The sequence below is a fragment of the Sciurus vulgaris genome (genome assembly GCF_902686455.1).
Source record: "Sciurus vulgaris genome assembly, chromosome: 5".
Classification (NCBI taxonomy): domain Eukaryota; kingdom Metazoa; phylum Chordata; class Mammalia; order Rodentia; family Sciuridae; genus Sciurus; species Sciurus vulgaris.
The window spans coordinates 47,650,181-47,675,911 of NC_136465.1; the positions used below are offsets into that span (position 1 = coordinate 47,650,181).

Here is a 25,731-nt window from a genome sequence, read left to right on the forward strand (position 1 = left end):
TTTTTATTAGTCTTTAAATATGTCCTTTTTAAGTCAGTAATATTTTATTAACCCTTTAGTCTATTGTTAAATGGTTGACTTTGTTTCCTTTAGACAAAGATAACAGAATTCAAATGTGAGCTTGCCTGGTCCTGTTGGAAGTGTAACGAGAGTTGGCTGTTTGACTTACGTGACACTGTCCTATCACATTCAAGAGTGAAGGAAAGCACAGTTCTGTTCATCTGGGAACATTTTTAAAAAGTACATCAATGCCTAACTTAAATAAGCAATCTAATGCATATCATAAACACACAAATTATGCCATATTAAATAATATTTAATACAAAAGATTCTATCGTTGGCTAATTCAAATAAAATACCTTCAAGTAGATACAGGAGTCAAGATATTCTATATCAATTTGTGCTTTAGAACTATTGCTAGCTTCCTCTGGGAAAAGCTGAAGTAATTTTATGTAGGAAAAAAGGTTATTGCACATTTGACACAAATACACAGGTCAACACCAGAAGAGGCATAATAACATCTAACAATCCTCTTTAAATTTCCCTGAAACAAACAAAAAAATCTATTCCATGAAATACATTTCTATGGTAATTATTAATTTAATGCTTTTGCAAGTGTATAAGAGAGCTCTCTACTTTTTTCTTGGTCAGTAATGATAGTAAACACTAGACATCTAGGAATATACATGTGAATACCTATTTACATACATACATATTTAAGAACATCTAAAGAAAATGGAAAATCTCATACACATATTCAGAGTGTCACAGAAATTCCATTTGGGTCCACATTAGTGAGCTCTATGTACTGCCAGTGTTCTATATAAATAGAGTAGAAAAGCAAACCTTTGCTAATGGCTCTCTATACATTCATAGAAAAATCTAGGTGGAAGTGGTATGATTAGCTCCCAAAAGAAAAATGCCTGTCCTAAGACCACATTTCTCCTGAGTAAACATAAATGCAATTGTAATTTGTTGTGGGAATTCAACATTCAGTTACATTGGCTGTAGATGAATTGTGGTGACTCACTTTTTTTCCTATGTGGAGGTTGTATCTATAGAAAAAGAAATGTTCCAGGAGGAGAAAATATAGCTTCAAGTGGATTGATTAACAATTAATTTGGCTAGGGTCAGCTTTACTTTTTCCAATTTCAGTTGAAAGAAAAACAACTATGTATTTGACAAGTGGGGATCCAACTGGACACTCTCGTAAATGGCACGTCAGATCACTGAGACAGATTATATGACAGTTCTGATCCCTCCCAGATAAAGTGACTAATTATCTGTGCATAATCAGCTGGGGAACACCTGTATCAAGTGGGGACAGAATATGGGGTATAAATGAAATGATTCACATTCCTATTGTGTCACATTCACATACCATAGGTTCCCTGGTGAATTAAAAAACTATACAATTCAGCCAGTATTTTCTCTTTGATTATCTCAGGTTTCTGTTTGTGCCTTCATGCCAAATATATTCTATTTTCATTATAATTTCAATCCTTAGCTGATGAGAGTTCTTTCTAAATGTTCCCATTCCAGTTTTGTTCATAACTGAGGTTGCAAATATGAAATTTATAATAGCAAAGCAGGAATTGTAAATCTGAGCTAAGGTCGACATAAGGGAAATCGAGCATTCCAGTCTGGGGCCCACTAAAGCTTCTGTAATTCCTTTCCATTCCCTTGGTTTGATGTCTGTTGGATGGGTGCGTAATAACATTTCTCTCATATGCTGTTTAATGGAACAAAACCCATTTCATGCATTTGTCTTTGGAGAAGGCTTATAATTAGGGTATTTTAAATCTGAGTATATACCTAGAGGATGGGGCAATTACTTGTTATTATGTAATTTCTAATGAAAGCATTATTTAAAATAGCAGATTGCAGAATAGGAAACATTGGTGCAATTTCAGATGATGAAGCTAAAAAATAAGTTAAAGTTGAAATATGAAGGGCCTGAATGCCATCCAAAAGAATTTGCATTTTACTCTATAGGACACATTATTTGGTGAAATTATTTTCACAGAGCATTTGTGCCAGAGGATGTTATTATGTCCAGGGCAAGCTCAGTTAAAATACATGTGGGTTTACTTATGATAGGCCTTAAATATGCTTAGGTGCATTGTGATTCTCTAAGAGGGGGTTTGGGATATTCTTTCTCTTAAAGTAAACAATGTAGCATGGTAATAGACCTACAACAAATGTGGAAAATGTTCAAGCTTGGTATGGGAATGTTGGAAATGGAGAAACGCTAGCTGTTATTATTATTTCAAATTTTTCTATGTAATAGGAAAGGAAAAATGAGGCTTATCCTAACTTGTTCTTCCTAGGCTGCATGCAACTGGTCCTTCTTCCCCTCTTACTCCCAAACTGAGTATTCCTAGCTCACTTTTAAGGAGTTCTGTCCCCCACCAAGTTCAATTATTGAGTTAGACTTTCTGTTCTCTAACTATATAAATATATATGTGTGTGTGTATATATATGTATATTCATATATATGTACGTATATATGCATACATACATGCCTACATGTACATGCACACATATAACCATATACAAATATACATACATGCTATATATACATATATATATATATAAAAGAATGCACATGTGTACGTATGTGTGTGTGTGTGTGTGTATAATACTCTGTTGCATTCTTTTTGTGGCCAATACACCTGTGCACTCATTTTGTGGTTAAGTACATTCACGCTCCTGGCTGATTTATACTTTGATTATTTCCTTTCTGGAGTGCCTCCAGTTTTTGCCCATTCAATTGAAGGTCAGTTTATATACAGAGGATCTCTTGGCATCTAGAATTAGGAAGGAAATAGAAAGAAGAGCTGAAACACTGACACTATTCTGCATAGGAATGTGTGATAAGAAAAGGAGACCAAGACAATATGATGGTCCAAACTACTTGTCTAGCTAGTTTGTTAGTTACCTGTTACATGCTGGTGTTATTTCATTATTCTGCTGACACCCGAAAGAACCAATAGTTTAGAAAGACTGTTTGCATGGCTTCCAGTATAATGTTGTTTTGAGTATATCCTGTGTTCATGTCAATGCATTTCCCTCTCAAATTATTTGGTCATTTACAGAAAATTCTTCAAATAGCTCAGTGGGCATCAGTGAGCCAGGAAAGTTTTTAAAAAGCCTCTCTAATAATCCTGCCAACTCTCCCTTCTGTGTGAAATAGTGGGGCTCTGCATAGATGCCAGCAAGTAAAAGAGAAGCAGGAGGACACTCTTTGATTCAGTGTTAACAATGAAGAGAGTTTTAAAAAAGTACTTCAGCTAGATCAGTAAAATCTATAATCAAGCCAGCAGATGCTGACCACTTACTCACAAATACATTGTCTACATTTGTACTTATTTATGACCTGCATTTCCTTTTGAGGACAATTCTAAAGATGAGCAAGCTTTTTACATGGTCAGGATATTTACAATAGTTTGGCTCTTTGATGGCTTTTTTTTTTTTTTTTCTCCCCATCCAAAGGCAAATGCTGAATTTAAGGGTTTTTCACATGATATCCCAAAGAGAGGTTATCAACCATAGGTTAAATATTTGTACACAAATTAATTTCTGGATACATAGAGTTCTCATACTCTGTAGATGAAGAGTGGGTTTTATTTACAGCTTTGTCAAAATTATGTGAAAATAATTCTCTCCCAAGAATCATTCTAGATACCTTTATATACAAAGTGGACTCTGTGTGTGTGTGTGTGTGTGTGTGTGTGTGTGTGTGATTGCTCATACAGATTAGCTCAAAAGCTATTCTGGCACAGTCTGATAAACTGAATTGCATGTAATGACCTTTAAATAGTAGGCTACTACCCAGAAAGAGATGACTTCAAGCTCGAATTTCTTGTAGCAAGGTCTGGATTAAAGATGTGACAACAGACTTCAGAGAGAGGAAAACTCCATTCATCATAAAAAGGCCATTAAGCCCCAGTTGTAAGAACATCTTTGACTCAGAAACTTTTATTTCCACCAAGAAAACCACTTATGCTTATGGCTTAATGTCCTAATTTGAAAAATGGAAGACACACTAAATTAAATTTTAATTTATACTCCACTTCTATGTCTGCTTTCTTTGTTCCTCTAATGCAAAATATGCACTCAATGATACAAATCATATGTATCATTTCCACCAGACAACCTCACTCACCAAAACAGTGATGATGCAATCTTATCTTGAAGCCAAAAGATAGAAATATCAATAATTTGCAGGTATGCTCTAAAAATAATCCTTGAAATTTCTTCAAAATAGCATCATTTTAGGTTACAGTACACTAGCTGATGGAAAAAAGAAACCCAAAACAGATGACATTCATGACCATTTTAGTTAATTTTTTAGTGGGAAAATAACACAAAATTGGATTTTCATACAGGATTACAGTGGTTCCTGAAGTAAAAAGGTTTTTCATTTTCTCCTCATTAAGGAATTGAGACCATACTCCTGGGGTCAATTTATTTGTTTCTCCTGTCTCTAGTTCAATCTTGATTATCTTTATGTCTCAGAATCCATGACATGGATTTTAAAGTCTTTTTTATTTTCTTTGGGTGATTCTGGAAATCGGACCCAGGTCTCATGCATGCTAAGTAAAAGTTTTACAATGATCTATATCCTCCAGCCCTCCAAGATTAAATTAAATAGATGCAGTGATCACACAATACTCAGACTATTCATTTTGCTGTAAAGGGGCAGAAATTCAATGTTTAGTAATAGGAGTTAGTCCTACCTAAATCACTAATATAAACTAATAGAATGTGGTCATCTTTAATAAGATCAATGCCCACATATTGTTTTTAAAAATCCAATAGCATATCCCAGTCATGCCCGAAACCAAGGTCCAATATCTGGCACCTTAGGAATCTATTTGTCCTCAGAGCTAAAATAAAACAGTGCTTCAATGCTTCAACTGGACTCTCCCACACATCCCTTCACTTCATAAGAAAAGGAATTTCCTTAAAACTTAAAAGAGTCCCTATAACACTACCTGTTTCTCTTTCTTTTCATTGTCTCTCAGTTTTCTGAAGACTTTAAGTAGAAGTCAGGTCTTGAAATAAAATCTCCCATCATGTTTCAATATTCTGTTCATCTGAGAAACCTAATAGGTTTCCTTGTTATCTTACACATAGATCTAAATTATTACCTGAGAACCAAAATTTACCCCCAACTTTATAAAAATACTGTTTTTAAAGGTGTAGTTAACAGCAGAATCTTTTAAAATCAATGTATAATACTGAAAACTAATATACATATATTCTCATAAGAATATCATCATTTGGGAGGAAATAAAATCTAAACTGTACTGAAGTGCATCCTCTATTGCTTCTTCAGATCTTTTCATATACACTTAAATACAAATATCCTGTGTCAAATGTTTTGGGTGCTGGGTGCTGTGCTCACCCAAAGATTAAAAAGATTATCAGTTCACAGTATTTACAGAGCAAAACATATGTGGATTTAAAAATAATAAAATTGGGTGCAAATTCAGGTAACCGTATCTAACAGTGAAAAGATCATGATTCCTCTTTTGGAACAGTTGTCTAAAATGATCCAATTAATCACAACTTTCCTTTTTCTCTGCAATAATACACCAGTTGCCATGATCATTCCCAGAGCTCAGAATACGGAGCTCTGTCACATTCTCCTGCAGCAGGTCACAGAGCTCACCTTCACGAAATACATGATAGTAGCGCATGAAGGCTCTGGAATCCAAAACGTCAGGCTGTTGTTCTTGGACCGAAATTGTGTCATCTGGGTTGGAATCTGTAGAGTCGACAGTAGAAATCCTTCTCAATATTTTCCTGGCAGAGGGGCTGCCCTCCTCTAAGTTACCTGTAGCCACATGATTCTCACTGGTATTAGTGCTGTCCTCCCCATTTCTCTGACTTTCTCCTTGATGGTCTCCATTTAAGTGCTTTGAGGAACCTGAAGCTCTCAGCCACTCCAAGTGTTTTTGAGAGGTTTCTACAAACACTTCCTCATCTAAGCTTGATGCTTTCGTTGAAAATGGCTCTTGGTGATCCAAGTCTAAACTGGAATGTCTAGAAGGCTGGATTGATACAGTGCTATTGGCCCAAACTTCTGTGGATTTCAAGGGTCTCACTCTTTCAATTTGCTTCCTCAGAGTGGATTCATCCAAAGATCTGGAGAAAAACCAGGAACGGAAGGATCTACCTAATGTGTTATAGATTCCATTTTCTTCCTCGCCTTCCTTCGGAATGTTTCCACAACAGGTTCTAGCCATATCAGGTTCATAGTCCATGCTGTGGGACCGTTTGGAATCATATCGCTCCTTAAAACAAATGGAACAGCCATACTCTGAGCAAGGGGGGTGGTAGGGATGGCTTGTTTCTGGGTGTCCACACTGCCTTTTTCTCCCAGATTGGCTGGATTCTGAGAAGAGCTGGGAACAGAAGTCTCTGTTCCATGGAACAAGCACGTCTTGCTTCTCAAAGTGTCGGTTCTTTTGTTCCATTGCCCAAACATAAATCATCATCTGTCCTCCAGGAACTAAAACCCTGGCCATTTCTTTTATTGCTCGGATTCTTCTTTGTTTTGTAGAAAAATGATGTATAACTAAAAAATAAAAAAACTAGATCTGAATGTGTATATACACATATAAACATACACACATATATATATAACATGATATGTTTGCATATTATAACAAGGCAATTTTGACATATAGTAAAACCTCCTTCTTTCCTACATGGGAGGGCAGATGGAAGAATTAGCATAGGTTTTGGAAGAGACATAATTTTTGCTTTGGCTTCTGTACATATTAGACAGCTGATCTTGGGCCAGTTATTTAAGGATAATAGATTTTAAGTTTATTAAATCATAATAAGAATTCTAGAATAAATAATCTCTGAGATCCAGTTCCAAAAGCCTGTGAATTTTGTTAACCAGAGGGACAGGTCTGAATTACTAAAATTGTAAGGAATACTAAGTTAGGTCAATGTTTTCTGGTAGGATTTTATAAAATGACTCATTGCTTTAATGAATGATCGTACTTCTATAGCAATAAAAGTAACACCACTAATCATTAGTGTTAATAAAATTAATAAAGCAAACAGAAATCAAGACAAATGTTAAAGATTATTTTTCTGTCTAAATAATGTCAAAGGTAAGCCAACTGATTACGTTTTTAAAAATGTTAATAGGCTATAATTGTGTCTATTTAGAAGTAAATTTATAGGTTATCATTTTACTTCCAATTCCTTCAAAGTGAGACACAAGCAAAAACTGCTTTTATCTAGTTGTATGTTATTAGGCTTATTTTTTATCCAATGATATGTAAAAAGTGTTAGTCTGTTAGTTTCTGGGGGAATCTAATCACAGTACTGCATCAAGAGAAAACATCAAATTATTTTTCTGAACACAAGTGCATTACATATCTTAGCAAGGAAATGGGTCCCAAGCAAAGCTGGGAGACTCCGGCTCCCATATGAGCAGTAAGGGCAGATAATGGCTAACACTGTTCCTCCAAAGCTTCCCCTAATCTTGCTGTTAGTAGTGATTTTAGGTATATTAATGTCTGCAGTTTACCTGCCACAGGGACATAGTAAATATCTTAAATAAGACTCTTCTGTAGATAAAACTCTTGAAGGAAGATCATTTAAGAAGCAAACTGTATTAATAGCCATCAGGTTTTCATTCCAATCAAAAGTATGCAAACCCTGCTGTCTTTACCATGCAGCAGTGTGAGAAAGCTAGAGGTGTAAGGGTTAGATGTGTTGAAGAACAGGATGCCAGCGTATCCCAACCTAGATCTATCAGCTAGCCTCATGATCTTTGACCAATCACTCTATTTTACTAGGCCTGTCTTCTTTTCCCAGTCCCCAGAGAAAGGGCCCTTTAAAATGGTTCATTTGAAAGCATATGTTTCTAGAAGTAGTGTCTTGGTCACTGAGCTAAAAGGAGGCCTACGGGTCAGGACTGAGAAAGACTCAACGCAATGCTGATGTTTATATCTTATCTATCACTGTTCAGGGCTGTTGACCTCTCCCATAATCTGTACCTGATGCACTCTAGAATTTCTATGGGTATGTTTTCTAAATACAACCTAGTCTCACTATTCACAGATTCTGCATTTGCAAATTTTCCCACTTCCTAAAATTTATTTGTAACCCCCAAAATGAACAGTCCCAGGTTCTCACAGTCATTCATTGGCTTGTGCAGAGAAATAACTTCAGCCTTTCAAAGCACACCTTCCCAGCTGAGGTGGATCAAAGCAATCTCTTCATTTTAATTTCTCTAATACTGTAAACAAATGCTGTTTTCATGGTCTATTTAGTGCCATGCTTTTTGCATGTTAGAGCTCTTTGTCGGTGACTTCGCTGTTTAAAACAGCCTCGGAGTGCAGCACGGTTCCGTGCTCTGGGCTCCTAAGCATACAGGCTGTGATGTGATTTGCCCTATGCAGAAAACACACGAGCTACATGTGCTTATTCAGGTATGACTGAGAATGCTGTTGGCATGAGTTTAAAATTAGATAAAGTGAATTTAAACAGAAACATACGTAAAACAAGGTTATGTATTGACTGATTATTGAAAAGGTATATATTGACGAAAAATGCTATGATCAGCAGCTTGCAAGAACCTGATGCTGTATTCTTTCTGGGGTCATATATGCCCACGAATTTGCTAATTCTGTGTCCACAGGAACTTTATAGAACATAACTCATGTGAATGGTGAAAATTTACTGTGTTTGTTTACAAAGGTTATCAAAGAAAAAAATCATTCTAACAAATTTTTATGGTAGGCTGATAGGTCTCTGACATTTCAGGATTCTATTGAGCTTCCAAAGAAGTTTTCTATTTTAAGAAAGTAATCATTTATTGGTGAATAAGTAATAATTCACCTCTGATAATTTTATCCGGGAAAATCTGAATATTTAACATTACATGTTAAACCTAACATATAAGAAGTAACAACTTACATCAAGTGTTTTGGAGGAAAAAAGGTTACAAATAAAGATTTCTTCATTACATATACAATGAGCCATACATCCTATAATCTATTATGAAGCACTGCAAGTGTATCTACAATGGGACATAAGAATATACCTGAGGGCTGGGGATGTAGCTTAGTTGGTAGAGTGATTGCCTTGCAAGCACAAGGCCCTGGGTTCAATCCCCAGCATGGTGAAATATATATATTTTTTATATACCTTTATATATATATATATAAATAAATATATACATATATATATTTTTATATATATTCCTGAAATATCAATGTCAGAAACTGTTGAATTTTAAAAGATGAAAAAAGTTCCCCCTCTCTTTATAAATCATAATCACAGCTTAAAGACAAAACTATATATACATCTCCTATAGCAATATTTTCCTGCTAAGATGCTAAGAGCCTAGAAAATTAGGTTGAATTCGATTACCGGATCCCAGAATCAGGTGAAAAGTTACACAATTTTACTTCTAAGGTCCTATCATATCTTGATATTTTATGATTTACTCATTTAATTTTTAAGTGTGTGGTTTTTATCTCTCTAAGCATGAAGAAATTATGGGTTTAGCATAAAACCCCAACCCTACTGACACTAGGGGCTAGACAATTCTTTGTTGTGGGGAAGCCACTACTAGATGACATTAGCATACATTCCCCTACCCATTTGTGACTACCAAAAATGTCTCCAGACATTGCCAAATGACCTCGAGGGATTGGGGTGAGGGATTGGGGTGAGGAGTAACATAACTCCCAGTTGAGAACCACATATAAAGGGTATATAGTTGATTGATACTATTTTAATATGCTGCCAAATTCTCCCAGAATTTTTTTTATTAAAAAATCATAGATTTACATAGGGCAATGTTGTTTGATTCATTCTGTTATATTTTTTCCCTTCCCGCCCACCCCTCCCACCCCTCTTTTCCCTCTATACAGTCCTTCCTTCCTCCATTCTTACCACCCTCCTTATCCCTAACCCTAAACTTAACCCTAACCCTAACGCTAACCCCTCCTACCCCCCATTATATGTCCTCATCCGCTTATCAACGAGATCATTCGTCCTTTAGTTTTTTGAGATTGGCTTATCTCACTTAGCATGATATCCTCCAATTTCATCCATTTGCTTGCAAATGCCATAATTTTATCATTCTTCATGGCAGAGTAATATTCCATTGTATATATATGCCACAGTTTCTTTATCCATTCATCACTGAAGGGCATCTAGGTTGGTTCCACAATCTGGTTACGGTGAACTGAGCAGCTATGAACATTGATGTGGCTGTATTCTCCCAGAATTTTTGTCTAGGAGAGTACAGTGTTTCTTTTTCTAATCTGTCAGTAACACATGAATATATAACTAGGCATGCTACTGATCTCTCATATTATTATTAAGAGACATCAAAAAGCAAAATTTTCATGTAAAGATAAGCAAGAAGTGGCAAGTTAAAATTCTAAATGGGAATAAAAACATTGACATAAAGAGGGTCTACTGAAATTTCTCATAGTTTTGTTCTAAATGTGAGACATAATTGAAAATGACCATACCCCATTAATTCATATTTATAGTAAATAAAAATATGTGCTATTTTTCCACAAAAGGGTGTGTTTTAAATTAGAATGGCAACCAGGTATGTTAGTCATTTTTGATGCTATAACCAATTACCACAGACTGGGTAAATTATAAACAAGACAAGTTTATTTGCCTCATGGTTCTGGATGCTGAGAAGTTCAAGATCAAGGGATTAGCATCTGGTGAGAGCTTTCTTGCTGCATCACAACATGGTGGGGGGCATCCCATTGATAGGAAGGAAGAAAATCTGCCCAACTCATCCTTTGATTTGAAGTTCATTTCCAACTAAACCACTCCCACTAGACCACCCCTAATCCACTAACAAAGGGCATGCCCTCCTAAACTTTTAAAGGTCCCACCTCTTAATATTATTATGAAGGCAATTAAATTTCAACATGAGTTTTAGAGGGGATGTTCAAACCATACCATCAGGTACACTCCATTTTCTCGGAGGAAGAAGGTAGAAGGCAGCAGCCATCTGTAAGACAGGAAGACAGCCTTCCCCAGAATTTGACTCTGTTGGTACCCAGTTGATCTGACTCTCACCCTTTGGAATTGTGAGAGATAAATGTGTGTTGTTCAAGCCATCCAGTCTGTGATATTTTGTTACTGCAGCCTGAACAGGCTAATCTTACAACCAAAATGGACCAAACACTTTCCAATGTAGAGAAGTAAGATGTCAAAGAGCAGGTTCCCATGGCAACCATCTCTTGCCAGTTCTAATCAGTTCCAAGGTTATGGTATCTGGGCTGGCATCCCCCAATTGTGCATAGTAATGTGGTTGAACAAACCAATTTCTCATGTATTTCAGGAGAAAACAGTCTTGTTCTGTATTTCTTTATGAGTAGTAGTAGTCAATTTTATGTAAGATCATTTCACTTTGATAAAGCTTGTTATATTCAATTAGACTAATTTTTAAATGTTTTGGAGCAAGTAATTGGCTCTGGAAAGGATTTTTTCCATTGCAAAAGAACTTATCATATGATTCCCTTAAATACAAGGTTTCCTAGCACATTTAAATGTGACTAACATATTAGGAATAGGGAATACATTTCAAGCATTTTTTTTCTTTCATTTTTTGGTATATGTGTTTTCTGAGCATACTTGTTGGAAAGGTATGAGGAACACATTCCCTATACTCAAACAATCTCTGGTGTTAAAAAAACAAAATGGCATTATAAAAATGCAACCTGGGACCAGGTGGAACCCATCTCCAGGAACTTGAGTACCAGTGAGTGACAGTTGGTCTTGGTGGCATTTGGTTCATCAGTCTCAGAGTTATGTTAATAAAGCCTGAAAAAGCCAATAAAATGCCCCCAAATCTACTTCAATTTGGAAGAGCCTGGCTTCATTTCAATATATCAAAGTACTATTTTCAATGAGCAAGACTCCTCTAATATTTCCTTACTCTCAAGAAATGGGAATGAATAGCCAAAAAGAATAGAATAACAGTTTAAAGGTTTAAATAGTTATAACAATCATATGTACCATAAATGCATTTGAGATTAGTCAAGTAACTCAAGCAGCTGAAATACTTTTTAAAATTAGATAAAATGGATTACATAGACGGCTCTACACAGAATGAATGTTGAGTCATGAGAGTAGCTTTAACCATGTAAGTTATTCTCATGGCAAAATATGAACATGTGACCTTGCTGCCTTACCTCCTATAGAGATGATGGCATCGAAGCCCTGATCCCTAAAGGGAAGATTAAGGTTGTCACATACCATGACTTCACATCCTCTATTCCGGGCAATCTCTACCAATGGCCCACAGTAGTCACAGCCCAGTGTATATACCTGGCTGTTCACTTTAAGATACTTTCCAGTTCCACAGCCTATAAAAGAAAAACCCGTGTTACATGCTATCCTCAATAGAAAGTGGAAAATATTTTTTCCTCACAATAATCAATATGAAGTTTGCATTAAATAACCAAGGTAGAATATGATGGTGAAGGTATTCACAAGAGCAAAGAAAAAGGCTTCAAGAAAGCACTCACACACTTTCATGTAGCAGAGAAAAAAGTAACAGAATGGAAACAAGAATGGAAACAACTATTTATTGAACAGTCAATGAGGTAATGCCCAGAGGGCTGACCGAGCATACTAGCGCAAACCAGACATGTTAGCTGGTCCGGTGCTGGGAATGGCAGTTCCAGCAACCTGATCAAAGGACGGATGGTGCAGTCTCTACCTCAACATGTGCATTTCACTGTGCATGTGTGTGTTTTATGGCGTTTGTTCTCCTGATGCTTCTCCAAAGGTTCTTATTACTTGCTGACGAGGTTTAACTACTGCCAACAACTTTTCAATGACTATAAATAAAATAATTTGCACAATAGAAAAAATCTTAAATCTAAAAGTGAATGAAAAAAAGAATTATTAACATCATTTCATTCAATCTATTGTCAGTAGTAGGTTGACAATGATCTCGATTAATTCAACTCTAACAAAGAACTTTAAAAATAGACCATTTTTGATGTACAATTTCCAGTGGCAGAGACCCAGAGATCCAAATAATTCAGTATTTACACAGCCCAAAGATTTGTAACCATCAGATCTTATTGATAGTCTGATAAAGAAGGTAGTAATGTGAATTAATAATTATCTTGAAGCCATGCCTTCTATAACCTTGTGTGTGTTGTGTGTTTATATTTCTCCCCCTCCTTCTCCTTTTCCTCCTCCTCCTCCTCCCCCCTAACTCCTCCTTCTTCCTTCCCCTTGAGTGGGATCCCACTGAGCTGCCCAAGCTGGTCCTGAACTCCTGGGATCAAGTGATCCTCCCACCTAGGTCACCAAGAAACTGGAACTGAGTGAGTGTGAGCCATTGCATTCAGCTCTTAGTATTATATTCTATCACAGACAAATAATCTGATTACTTATCAGAAACATTTCAGGAAATCATCAGAGCTGATATTTGTACCTACTACCATTACTTTTCTACCACTAGTCAAAGACTACTGGTTTGCTGCTTCTGAAATACATCATGACACTCTTTAATAACTCTTCTTTAACAGGTGCTTTTCAAACTCATAAAAAAGTAAAAGCCAATTTAAAGTCCACTGATCCCAGATGAGGCAGTGGAGAGTATATGAATAAATTTAACATTTCCAACATTATTATTTCTATGAGAATGATTGAGGTCTTAGAAATGTTAGATCTCACAGCCTCTGTTCCTAATGCTTATGAGAAAAAGCTGGGCGATCATGGGGACAATATATTTCACAATGTATTTTAAAATTGAAATCCTGTATATTTCGAAGATGATAGTTATGCTTAAAAAAATAACCTTGCAAATTCATTTGTTTTTTTATTGGCGTAAAAGATACATTTGGAGAAATAGAAGGGAAAAATCACTTTAAAGATACTAATAAAAATAGGTTAATAAACCATTTCTGCTGGAAGGAACTATTCAGAAAGCATTTCGTAAGAAAGAAGAAACTGAGGTCTTTTCAAATTTAAACAGTGCCTGATACCTTTCGGTGCCCTGGCAGCCTCAATTTATCTCATATTCATTTCCAGTGACATTCACTTTTAAAGGTAGTAGTGGAACTTCCAAATATAATGCAATTAACCATTTTCCAAGTGCATACACTGAGATGCTAGCAAAGGGAAGATTCCATCCTAACAAGGAAATAAAGAATACTGCCTGGTCAAATTGTTTCACTATTTTTTTTTTTTTTTTTTTTTTTTTTTTTTTTTTTGTGGTGTTGGGGATCGAACCCAGGGACTTGTGCTTGCAAGGCAAGCACTCTACCGACTGAGCTATCTCCCCAGCCCGTTCCACTATTTTTAATGTAAACCAGAACTCAAATACTGTGGCAAGCTGCAGTCCACAACAATCATGCTCCTTTACAAAATCTCATGAAATGATAACCTTGCATAGTACTAAAGAGAGATACCAGGAAGTATCTGTATGCTTACAGTCTCCTGGATTTTGTATTCTGTACCACACTCTGGCTAAGGGAGAAAATAGATAATTGCCTCAATTCAACAAAATGTTTTGGTCCCTTATGGGCAAATATTTACTGATTTACTAATATGAACATTCTCTCTAAAATTCTGAAAAACAAATGCATTTTTAAAATTAAGAGTTCTTTGTTAAAGCCTTGTCTGAAAGAGAATTTTCCTATGAGAAAAAAGGCAGATACTCTATGCATTTTATACATAATTTCTTGAGTAGAGAGATATGGAAATATTTTACTCTGAAGGCATGGTGTCATAAAAATTACTATTGACACTGAGAATAAATATATCGAGAGTTAAGAGGCAAGTGGAGTCTTAATTACTGACAAGTTAATTTTTATGTACACAAAAGTGACATTTTAAAGATTTTAGGATAGTTTTCTCTGGGGTCAGATAAAAAGGGAATTTTGCTCAAAAACAATCTAGCCCTAGACTTTTTTCTACTTTCTAAACTCAAGCAAGTGAAGATTTCAAAGCATACAATGCCCTCCACGCTCTGTCTGATGCACTTAAAATCGACTAGCCCATTTCAGGTCAAGGTTTTGCCATAACTGCCCAGGTCACAGTAGTGCCGGAGAGTACTGTGGTGTTTCTGCTCTTTGAAGTTCTTTATTAGTTAAGTCACTTTTCCTTCTCACTTACTCCCTGATTCCTGCCTTTAAGACTTAGCTTCCATCTGGAGTGCCTGCTACAAACCTCAGCCAATCAGCTTGACTGGGGAATGGGGGAATGTGGTTAATAACATTTCAGTTAACTAAAAGCTTCCTTGCTAAAGTAGTGAAAATGCCTACACATTTCCTGTTTGGGAAATGGAATCTGGTTACTGCTGAATTTTTTTAATACTATACTTTACTAGTAACTCATTATAAATTAATTATAAATTGGTAATGAACAGTCAAAGTAAACAGCATAACAGTTTTGGCAAAATGGAAAACCTAGAAATGAACTTTCCTTGTGAAGAGAGTCATGTTACCAGGTTGTCTTTTCTTCTGCTCACCCCTTTGGACTTCTTTCTTTCATTTTCTTCTATTTCTTCCTTAACTTTATTTTATAATATATCCTTCTTCTTGTCATCAAAACATTACTGCTTATTGACTAGTTTAAAAGTGTGAATCATACAAAATTCAAAACATACAAATGGGCAAAGAGATATTTGCTACAGATCCAATTGTTTTGCATTGAAGTGTTCAAAAAAACATTGTCTTGTAATGTGTAATAGCAAAATATAGAAAATAACATATTCAGTGTTAATATGGCACTATTAGCATAGAAGCTATGTGGTTTTTCATCTTGGGCAATTCTACGAACACATTCCCAAAGGCACAAAGATGCCTATATTTACATAAAATATCAAGGTACGTAAGATGCTAAAAGCATGGTTACCTCTGGTGTGGGTTCACCTGGTGTCAGGGACTGGGATGGGGATGTTTTGTACTGTATATCCTTCTGTGCCTTTGTTGCTGAACCCTGTAAACGGATTACCTATCAAAATATCTTTAAGCAATTTGCATACTGCAACTTTTTAAAAACTATAGGTTCACATCCTTTCCCCATTTTCTTTTGGTTGTCATTTTTCTTCCCCCTTTTGAACTTATTTCTTTTGTCTAACTGAAACTCCGCACCCTTTAACCAAGAACTTCCCATTCTCCTCTCCTCCCAGTCACTGGTAACCACCACTCTGTTCTCTGCTTCTGCAAGTTCAACTTTTTTAAGGTGTCACATAGTAGTGACATCTTGCAGCATTTATCCTTCTGTAAGGATAGACTGAACATTACAACCTCCAGGTTTACCAATGCTGTAACAAATAGCAGGATGTTGGGTCTTTTTATATCCAATTAAAAATGCCCTGGAGATTAAGAAAAGGATGCATTTTTTTTCTATCAGATGTGTTGCAGATATTTCAGTTTGTTTTTGTCTTTTGACTTCATTTACATATTTGTCTAGATTTTTGTCTTATAGTATTTTTTAGTTTCCGTGGGATGAGTTATCAATACTTTGTTACTAACAGCTTCCATCTTTGCTTGTTCATTTACCTGCTAAAATCTACTTGTAACCTAAAGTCTGAGCATGTGCATGGTCATTCTCAGACACGTGCATTGACAGAGCAACCCAAGATCTGACTTGCCCAAGATTCTTGTATTTGGCATTACAGCTCTCCTGCTGTCGCCAGGGGAGGAGATCTAAGTGGAGCCGCATTGATCCCAGGCACTTAGGATGGCATTGGGAGAACTTGTTAAGCCAGGTTTCAGACATAACCACAGCTGACCTTTTGAACTGAGCTGTCTATACCACCCGGGGAAATACTGTTCTTGTTAACTGGGCCAAAATGCAATTTTCTGGAATGAAATTCATCAGTCTTTGCAACAATTTGTGAGACTACCCCACCTCTCCCTTCTAAACTATCCAGAGACTGAGAATGTGCCTATTTTCTTTCTTATTATCATCATCCCTGACAAACACGTGGTGTACTTAGCAACCCGCCTTGCAGTTTACGCTATAAAAGCAGGTATCATCTTGCAGAACCTCAGAGCACAGTTTCACAGCTACTTAAATTCAGCATCTTCTGGATTCAATCCTAATAAGTCCCCAACCACAAGTAATTCTTCTTTGTTCTCGACTAGATTGATTTTTATCTCAGTCAACACTGTAAATAAGTGCTCTTTCCATAATCTATCGAGAGCCGTGCACTTTAGTGATTATTTGGTTGGTGATTTTGCTTTTCAAACGGCCCCCAAACATTCTAGTCTTTCAAAACAGACGAAGGCTGTGAAGTCTCTTAGGGACAAAATATGGAAGTGATAAGCTTTGTTCAAGCATGAGTTATAATGCACTGTTGTGAGTTCAGTGTTAATGAATCAACAACAGATAGTAAATAAGATGCCTTTAAACAGGAACACAAGGTTACCCATCAATACACGTGACAAAAATGTTGTGACCAAAGCCTTACAGGAACCTGTCTTATAGCTCCCCTCAGAACAACTTTTCAGTATTCACTAATTCAGTGTTTAAAACAATCTCATAAAACAAGAATATTACAAATAATGACAATTCAATTTTCTTTTATAATTTTGAGTGTGTCTGTGTTATACGCAGAAAGGTCGTTTGCTTTGAGAGTATTTTAAAATAATCAATTGTCATCTAGTCCTTTAATGATTTCATTTTCTTATACTTAAATTTTTGCTTCATTTGGAATTTATTTTGATGAAAGAGATAAGAAAGTAACTCTCTTATTATATGTGCTATTATGCCAAAGCCATTTATTAAATACCCTCCCCCCATTAATCTTAATGTGCTGGTACTTTGCTTCGATTGTGGGCGGTAAGAGCTTCAGACTTACTGCACCTTCTGAAAACCAGCTGGTTTCTTTTTCCCTCTTTTGAGGTGCTGGGGGCCAAAGCTAAGGTTTCATGCATGCAAAACACATACTCCACCACTGAATTGCATCCCCAACCTCTGAAACCAGATTTATTTTTAAAAATTGACATGACAGAGATATTTTTCAGCGACTCCCAATTTCAACGTGACATGCACCTCTTCCAAAAAGTCTACACCATCTGTATCATCTTTAACAAGCCAGGAACTCTGGACATGTGTGTGTTTCTCTAACCCTTATTCAGTGGGGTCAAACTAGACTGAGCGATTGTAATTGCAGACTTAATGATTCTTATGGGCACAGTCAACATCCAACATGTAATTGCTAGAAAGCAGTTTTAGGTAGGCATCTCTAAGGGGGAACCCAACCCCATGTTAATCTTAGTCTTAGATCTACTGAGTTGTGGTTTATCACTTCTCAATTTAGAAAGATATAGAGCTAAAGTCATCCAGACAAATCAGTGATTATGAAAATGTTATCCATTTAAAGATATGCTCTAATACAAAATAACTACAGAATAAAAAAGAAGAGGAACCATGAGATTAATAAAAGGATAGAAGACCTCTTCCACAATCCCACGATTCTGGCTCTTTTACAGAAGATATGAGAACCACCCAAGGTGAGCCTCCAGTACAAAACACATTTTACAAATGTGACCACCCTGACATTTAAAATTGTCATTGTCACCATCATTTCCATCTTATTCATTCAATTGATTAGGTCAGTTTTTGTGGAGAATGTGAGCAAAGGCCCTTCAAAGATTAACACTAAATGTAGGTTTAAGGGTGTGATCTGCCTTGTGACTTGATGGTAGGAATTTCTGCTATAAAGAGAATATTCTAGGAACTGGCATGCCCAGGACACCATTCAGGCTTCTTGTTACAATAAAAATGAAAAATGAATCTGAAAAGAACAGGCACGATGGAATACGTTTCATGCTACGAGGCACAAGCCTGGGTTACCGATGTCAGCAATGAGGCTTCCAGGCTTCTGCTCCTGGAGGAACTGACGCACTCGAGGCCAGGCTTTGTTCTGCAGGTCACTGAAGTAGGGGGCGGTGCTCTCATACACATCATGCACGTGCTGCTTCTCCAGTCGAGCAGCTTCATGGTCCATCCTGGGGAAAGCAGGACCAACCCAAGGCAAGCAGGTCAGAGTATGCACCAGAGGCCACTGAGGGGGACACAGACTTCCTGAACTCAGGACCTATAACTGAAAAAGGGGTGTTGTTCTTACACTTTCTCGAGGCTGCAAGGAAACCCTCACTGTAAACTCATCACAGCTGACAAAAGATTAGCAAATGCATACAGTATGCATTTGCTAATCTTCAGAAAAGAATGGTTGGGGAATGAGCTAATCCTTGTAAATTCCTGTGCAAGATGAATTCTTAATTTTGGAAGCATAGCATATTCATAACAAATGGTTCACTTCGGATAAGATCATTCTATCTGATGCTAAATAGATTTTAACATTTTACAACAAGTAGCTCATCACTCCAATCAAGAAGTCCTATGAATTTTACCTTTTTAATGTCTTTGGATTCCAGCCATTTCTCTACATCGTTACTGTTTCTGTTTTAGTTAAGGTGCTGATTTCTTGCCTGAATTACTTCTACAGTCTGCAAACACTTTTTCTAACTCATCAATGCTTTTCCCTCAATTATTTCTTAACTACTTTTTTGAAATATAGATCTAAATGTGTTGCTTCCCATGTTACAACTTCTCCAAAGGCATTTTATAGTTTGTCCAGTTGAGTTCAGTTGGTGTAGGAGGTCATACAGAGCCCTTCTGATCTGGTCTCAGCTTATCTCTTCAGGTTCAATTCTCACAATCTTTCTCAGTATCAAAGAGCCTGCAACACCCAGTAAGCCATAGTTCCTCATATATGATACATTCCCTATCATCCAGGGTCCTGAACAGATACAGTGCTTTATGTGGCTGACTTCTATTCATTCTTGGCTTAAGTGTCACTTCCTCCAGGAAGGCTTCCCTGACCTTCCATGTGTGACAAGGGCCATCAGAAAGTAATGAGAATGGTACAAGAGCAGGTCCTGGAGGTCCCAGCTGCTTAGTGCTTAATCCTTTATTCTAGTGTGACATGAGTGAGGGGCAGCCCAGAGAAATGGTCATGGGTTTGGAGGGTGGCTTTTACCAATCAACATCAAAGTATTTTCAATCATTTAAAAACCCATTTGTCACTACTGGTGCCTGACAGCTAGTTCAGTGCTTGTCCTTGAACTCTTGCCTCTCTTGTATATCTCTACGGGTCACAAAGTTCTATAATAGTTGTATTTAGATTGTGTCTCTCCCATTAGCTGGAGGGCCCTAGACAGCAGGGACTTTTCTCATTTAATGCTGAATCTTTAATATTTAGGGCTCAGCAGTTCCCCAGCAAAAATCACACTGGGGGGTGAGGTACAGGAGGGGACCCTCCACTGGCAAGACTGCATGTGGCTGTGTGATAAAAGAAAGTACTGTCCCCGCACAGCCTCTGTCCTTGTGCCCCCACCTCCAGTCTGGGAAGTGTGAGGCACTTGGGTAAAATGGCATCTACCAGGTCACATCATTATAAAGTACCTTTTTTAAATTTAAGAAATATCCAGTAGAGATACTTTGTGACGCCCATGCATTCTGTTTCTTATATGTTCATCTCCTGCTTCAGCATCCACTGTTGATTCTTGCACAAAAAAATTATTCCCACCATTATCACCAAATTCCCATGCACCTAATTCCAACATTCCTTCCACTGCAAAAAAAGAGCTTCTGGAGAGATTTACTATTTAAAACCAATAAGTTGTCTTTAATCTCTATGGGCCTGCCCACAGTCCCTATAAAGCACCATACCAAACTCCGAACCATATAAATCTAATTTGTGAGGCTTGACAAAACTTCTACCCAAATTGAAAGATCTTATGTGGCACCCTCAAATGGAATTTACAAAGTAAATATATGGCTGGCTTTAACTGCTCACATAGGAGAAATATCCAAACATTTGAATCAAAAATCTCAATAGATTTAAATCTATTTAAATTTCCCCCTCAAGAAATCAACCAGATGGTATTATTTGGAGAACCCTGGAACAAATACATTTAATTTGCAAATGTTAAGTGACAACTGACAAAAACTTGATTCCTTCCAATTTGTATTTAAGAAATGGCTCCAATTTAAGCTCAGAATGTGTAGCATCAGAACAGCACTACTTAGAGACCTTTCTCTTAGTTCTCCCCCAAATTGCCTGGCCTTGACTATAAGTAACCTTGGAGATTGCTGTTCTTAAATGAGTGAGTAATATGAATCTATTTCATTTTTATTATATTTTATAGTTAAGTTTAAATGCTGCAGAATAAATTGCTGACCATGAATAGTGATTTTTAGAGTTGGGGCTATCCAAAATGTTATTTCTGGGACTGGGATTGTGGCTCAGTGGCAGCGCACTTGCCTAGTATGTGTGAGGCACTGGGTTCAATTCTCAGCACCATATATAAGTAAATGAATAAAATAAAGGTCTGTCAGCATCTAAAAAAATTTAAAACAAAACAAAAACAACAAAAACTGCTATTTCTGAAACTCTCTGGATTTAAATTTCCTATAAAATTTTTTGTTGTTGTTTTTGTAGATGGACACAATACCTTTATTTTATTTATTTCTGTATTTTTATGTGGTGCTGAGGATCAAACACAGTGCCTCACACATGCTAGGTGAGTGTTCTACCACTGAGCCCCAATCCCTCCTATAAAATTTTCCCTGTGAATTTTATGTATACTATAAAAGCAAATTCCTTGTGAATTTGGTAGCATGAGTAAGATAATAGTAAAACAGTAGTAAAATAAGAGTGCCGGGTACCGTGGCACATGCCTGTAATCCCGGTGACTAAGGAGGTTAAGTCAGGAGAATCACAGGTTGCAGGCCAGTTTCAGCAACTTAGTGAGGGCCTAAGCAATCAGCAAGGTCCTGTCTCAAAATAAAACATAAAACGGGCAGGGGATGTAGCTCAGTGGTAAAGCATCCCTTCAGTATTCCAGAGGAAGGGATCAACAGTCAAAGCTTCAGATTTTGCCCCTCCGTTGAGATCCAAAATGTACACTGCCATACGGTAGGTTTTGAGAAAACTGCCAAAGAGTACCAATTGGTTTTCTTTCAAAATCTGGTTTTCTCAAAATCATTGGGCCTATAATACTCTTCTTTCTTTAAATACATTGTCTTTTCAGAGAATAATATTTTGCAGGCAACATTTTGGGAAATGTTACTTTAATGTTTTCCAACTCAAGAGTATCCCCTCTGCTCCTGGGGGACTAGAATTGTGGCTCAGTGGTAGAGTGTTTGCCTGGCATGCCTGAGGCCCTGGGTTTGATTTTCAGGCACTGCATGCAAATTAATTAATTAATTAATTAATTAAAAGGTCCATTGACAACTAAAAAAAAAAAAATGTCCCAGAACAAAGGGAACTATTTTCCCTGTGTATCCTTCAATGTTCAGGTAATTTGAATGAGAAGTATGAGACTGTATGCCTTTTTTTTTTTTTTTTTTTTTTTTTTTTTTGGTACTGGGGATTGAACTCAGAGGCACTTTACCACTGAGCCGCATCCCCAGCCCTATTTTGTATTTTATTTAGAGACAAGGTCTCACTGAGTTGCTTAGTGCCTCACTTTTGCTGAGGCTGGCTTTGAACTCCCAATCCTCCTGTCTCAGCCTCCCCATTTGCTGGGATTACAGGCATGTGCCACCAGGCCTGGTGACTTGAGAATCAGAAGGACGCATAATAGTTACTCATCACTGCCAATCTGAGAGAAGCTGCTTCTGAACCACATGCTAGATCCCAGCTACACTGACTGGAGCCATACTGAAGACTGGATCCGCAGGGAGACGGTCCATGGGCGGGGCTGGTCCAGCCTTGAGGATCTGAACTAAGGAGCTGGTAGTCAGCTGCCTGCAGGGGGTTGGCTGTGGTCACTTGGAGCCTGTTTTTAAGCCATATACATGTGGATAAATCTGGAGAAAACTGATCTGAAAAATAAATGTAGCTATAATGAGAAAAGCAGGAGGAGAGACTGGGATGTTTTTATAAAGACTGTGGAGGGGAAAGAGGGGAAAGGAGAGGGGTAACTGATATCTGATCTTCTTATTTGTTTGTTTATTTATTCACTTATTTATTTATTTTGGTACCAGGGATTGAACCCAGGTTGCTCAACCACAGAGCTACATCCCCAGTCCTTTTTTGCATTTAATTTAGAGACAGGGTCTCACTGAGTTGCTTAGAGCCTCACTCAGTTGCTGAGGCTAACTTTGAACTGGGGATCCTCCTGCCTCAGTCTCCTGAGCTACTGGGATTACAGGCGTGCACCACCATGACCGGCTTATTGATCTTGTTATTCCTGTGTAGAATCTAGACAGCAGCTCAGAGTAATTCAACTCCAAGAAACCTGTTCACTTTACAGGACTAGGCTTAATTCTCAGGGATTACACTTCCTGACTTTCACTCTCCATCACATCTCATTTTAGCTGTAAAATAGTCTTCATTTCAACTAATTTCTATTTCTTATAATTATATCTTTCCTATGAAGCTAAACTGATTTTTTTACTAAAGAACATTTCGAAACCATTATTTTACACTTCAAATAATTAATGTTCAGGATGCTGACATGTACTGTTACAATATTTTACCTTCATTGCTACTATTCAAGCAGTCTGTAAAGCTTACAATGGAATCTTGAAACAAAACAAACTAGAATGCTAACAGTAAAAAGAAATAAAAAATGTCAGGACAAAACCATAATCAAGGGGCTGGGGTTGTAGTTCAGTGGTAGAGCGCTTGCCTAGCATGTGTGAGGCACTGGGATCAATCCTTAGCACTACATAAAAATAAATAAACAAAATAAAGGTATTGTGTTCATCTACAACTAAAAAACATTAAAAAAAAAAAACATAAACAAGGGCTGGCAATGTGACTCAGTGTCAAAAGTGCTTGCTGAGCATGCGCAAGGTCTTGGATTCAATCCCCCACGCTAGAAAACAAATAGCAACAACAAAACACTGCAAGCAAAACTGAGTAGAGAAATGAGTAACTAAATTTGCCAGGAAGCTGATAGAAGCACACAGAGCTCCCTGGTGTTGAATCATCTCTGCTGTCTCTCCGGTGCCCCAACAAACTCTGCTTGCCCTCCCCAGCATGGTTATTAACTTTGCCCTCCCTAGGTCTCAGACTGGTATTCAGGATTACACTGCTATTAGCTACTTCTTCATACTTCTATACTTTTTCATGACCTATCATTTTCCTATTCTGACTCTTAAAAAAAGCCCAGTCTGTGCTTTTCCTTCCTATTTGCTTCCATTGCAGACATCCTGCTTCAGAGTTCAAGTTCTTTTTATTTTCTTAATCTCTAAGTAATTTAAAATATTTTTTCTTCTAATTATCAGGGAAAACGTAATGTACTGGATTCTGTTCAGTGTTTGCCAGAGCTTGAGGTAGAGGGAGGGAACTGATTGCAAAGGGGAATGAGGATATTTTTCAAGGTGACAGGAACAGTCCATGATTGAAGTGTTAATTTTGTAACTTTTCTGGTTGTGGTTTTCTTGCAGTGCTGAGGTTGGAACCCAGGGCCTGTGCATGCAAGGGAATCTTGCCACCACAGAGCTACACCCCCAGAACTGATTTTGTAACTTTTGTTGTAACCTTTGTTACAATGTACTGAACTGTAAACCTAAAAAGTATGAATTTTTACCAGAAGTAAATTATACCTGTTAAGTACCACCAAGCAGCTGAGATTTTATCCTGGAAGTTTCACGGATACTGGAAGAAGGCACAAGACTCCAAGGTCATGGACAAAGGATGCTATTTTTCAAAGCACAGCACACAGCATGAGCTGAGGTTTGCAATGATTCTCTTTGATCTCAAGTCTCATGCCCAATTGTCCCTGGCAGAAAATCTGCAACCAGTGAGTTTGCATTTCAGATGAGGAATCTTAAACTTAAGGGGAGCCCAATCTTACAAGAGGACTCTTAGTCAACCTACATTAATTATTCTTGCCCTGAAGAAAGACATTTTATTATCATGGGGTGGGGAATAGATAAATCTGCCCTCTGCCTAAAGGAGACATGGTGGGTTAAACATTAGTCAGTGCCTTAAGAAAGCTTGCAGTGAGATAAGACAGACTCTAAAGAATGTGATAACAAAGGAAATGGAGAAGGGAAGCTGGTCACTTCTCTTGTCTCTAATCTTTTGGTGAGGATCAAAGCAGACCAACCTTGGTTGTAAAGTCAAAGAAGGTACTCATTGAGAAAAACACCTGAAGAAATCCATCTGTGCAGTGGGCCTGGAACCTATCCTACTCCTCCTGCTGTAGGTGTGATGTGGCCCTCCAGTGCATTCCAATCTGCGGCCACCAAGATGCATGTGAGTAATAAAATGTCCAAGACCTCTCCATTGAGTTTTCCAAGTTCTTTCTTTGGGATCAATGAACAGTGAGTGCATTGGGGCATCTGCAGTCTTGGGGCTGAATGAATGACTATTTCTACGGTGTCTTTCAACGCTGTTAGCTATCCAAGCATCCTTGAAAAGGTAGTCAGAACAAAAGTTGATACACGCGTGCAGAAAGGACAGTGAAATGTGAACTATCTCTCAACAATAAACCTGGTGGGTGTATGTGTGTGTGTTTGTGTGTGTTTTGCAGGGGAGGTTGGGAACAAGGAGAGAGGAAGGGAAGAGAGAGAGACAGAGGGAGCTGAAGGATAAGAAAGGTAGGCATGTGAAGATGAGAGAACTAGTTTCAATGCCCTAAGGTTAAGATATTTGGGGAATGAAGGCTCCTGTAGCTGGCACTTGTTGCTGAGTCCTGGGAGAAGGGA

At 37.4% G+C, this 25,731-nt stretch overlaps 1 protein-coding gene across 11 annotated transcripts in view; it reads right to left on the reverse strand.

Annotated features, from left to right (window-relative positions):
- Window positions 1–4,333: 4,333 nt before the first annotated feature.
- TRMT9B (tRNA methyltransferase 9B (putative)) overlaps window positions 4,334–25,731 on the reverse strand; it is a 55,369-nt gene continuing 33,971 nt past the window's right edge. For 6 of the 11 annotated variants that reach the window (XM_079142756.1, XM_079142755.1, XM_079142750.1 and 3 more), the window contains 3 exons: window positions 18,853–19,007; window positions 12,216–12,389; window positions 4,334–6,589 (listed from right to left, as the gene is read on the reverse strand). In XM_079142756.1, coding sequence (XP_078998882.1) covers window positions 5,568–6,589; window positions 12,216–12,389; window positions 18,853–19,006 — 1,350 coding nt within the window. In that variant the 5' untranslated portion in view covers window position 19,007 and the 3' untranslated portion in view covers window positions 4,334–5,567. Of the gene's footprint in view, window positions 6,590–12,215; window positions 12,390–18,852; window positions 19,103–25,731 lie in introns of all 11 variants that reach the window. The other 5 variants (XM_079142758.1, XM_079142759.1, XM_079142751.1 and 2 more) reach the window with 5 other exon arrangements.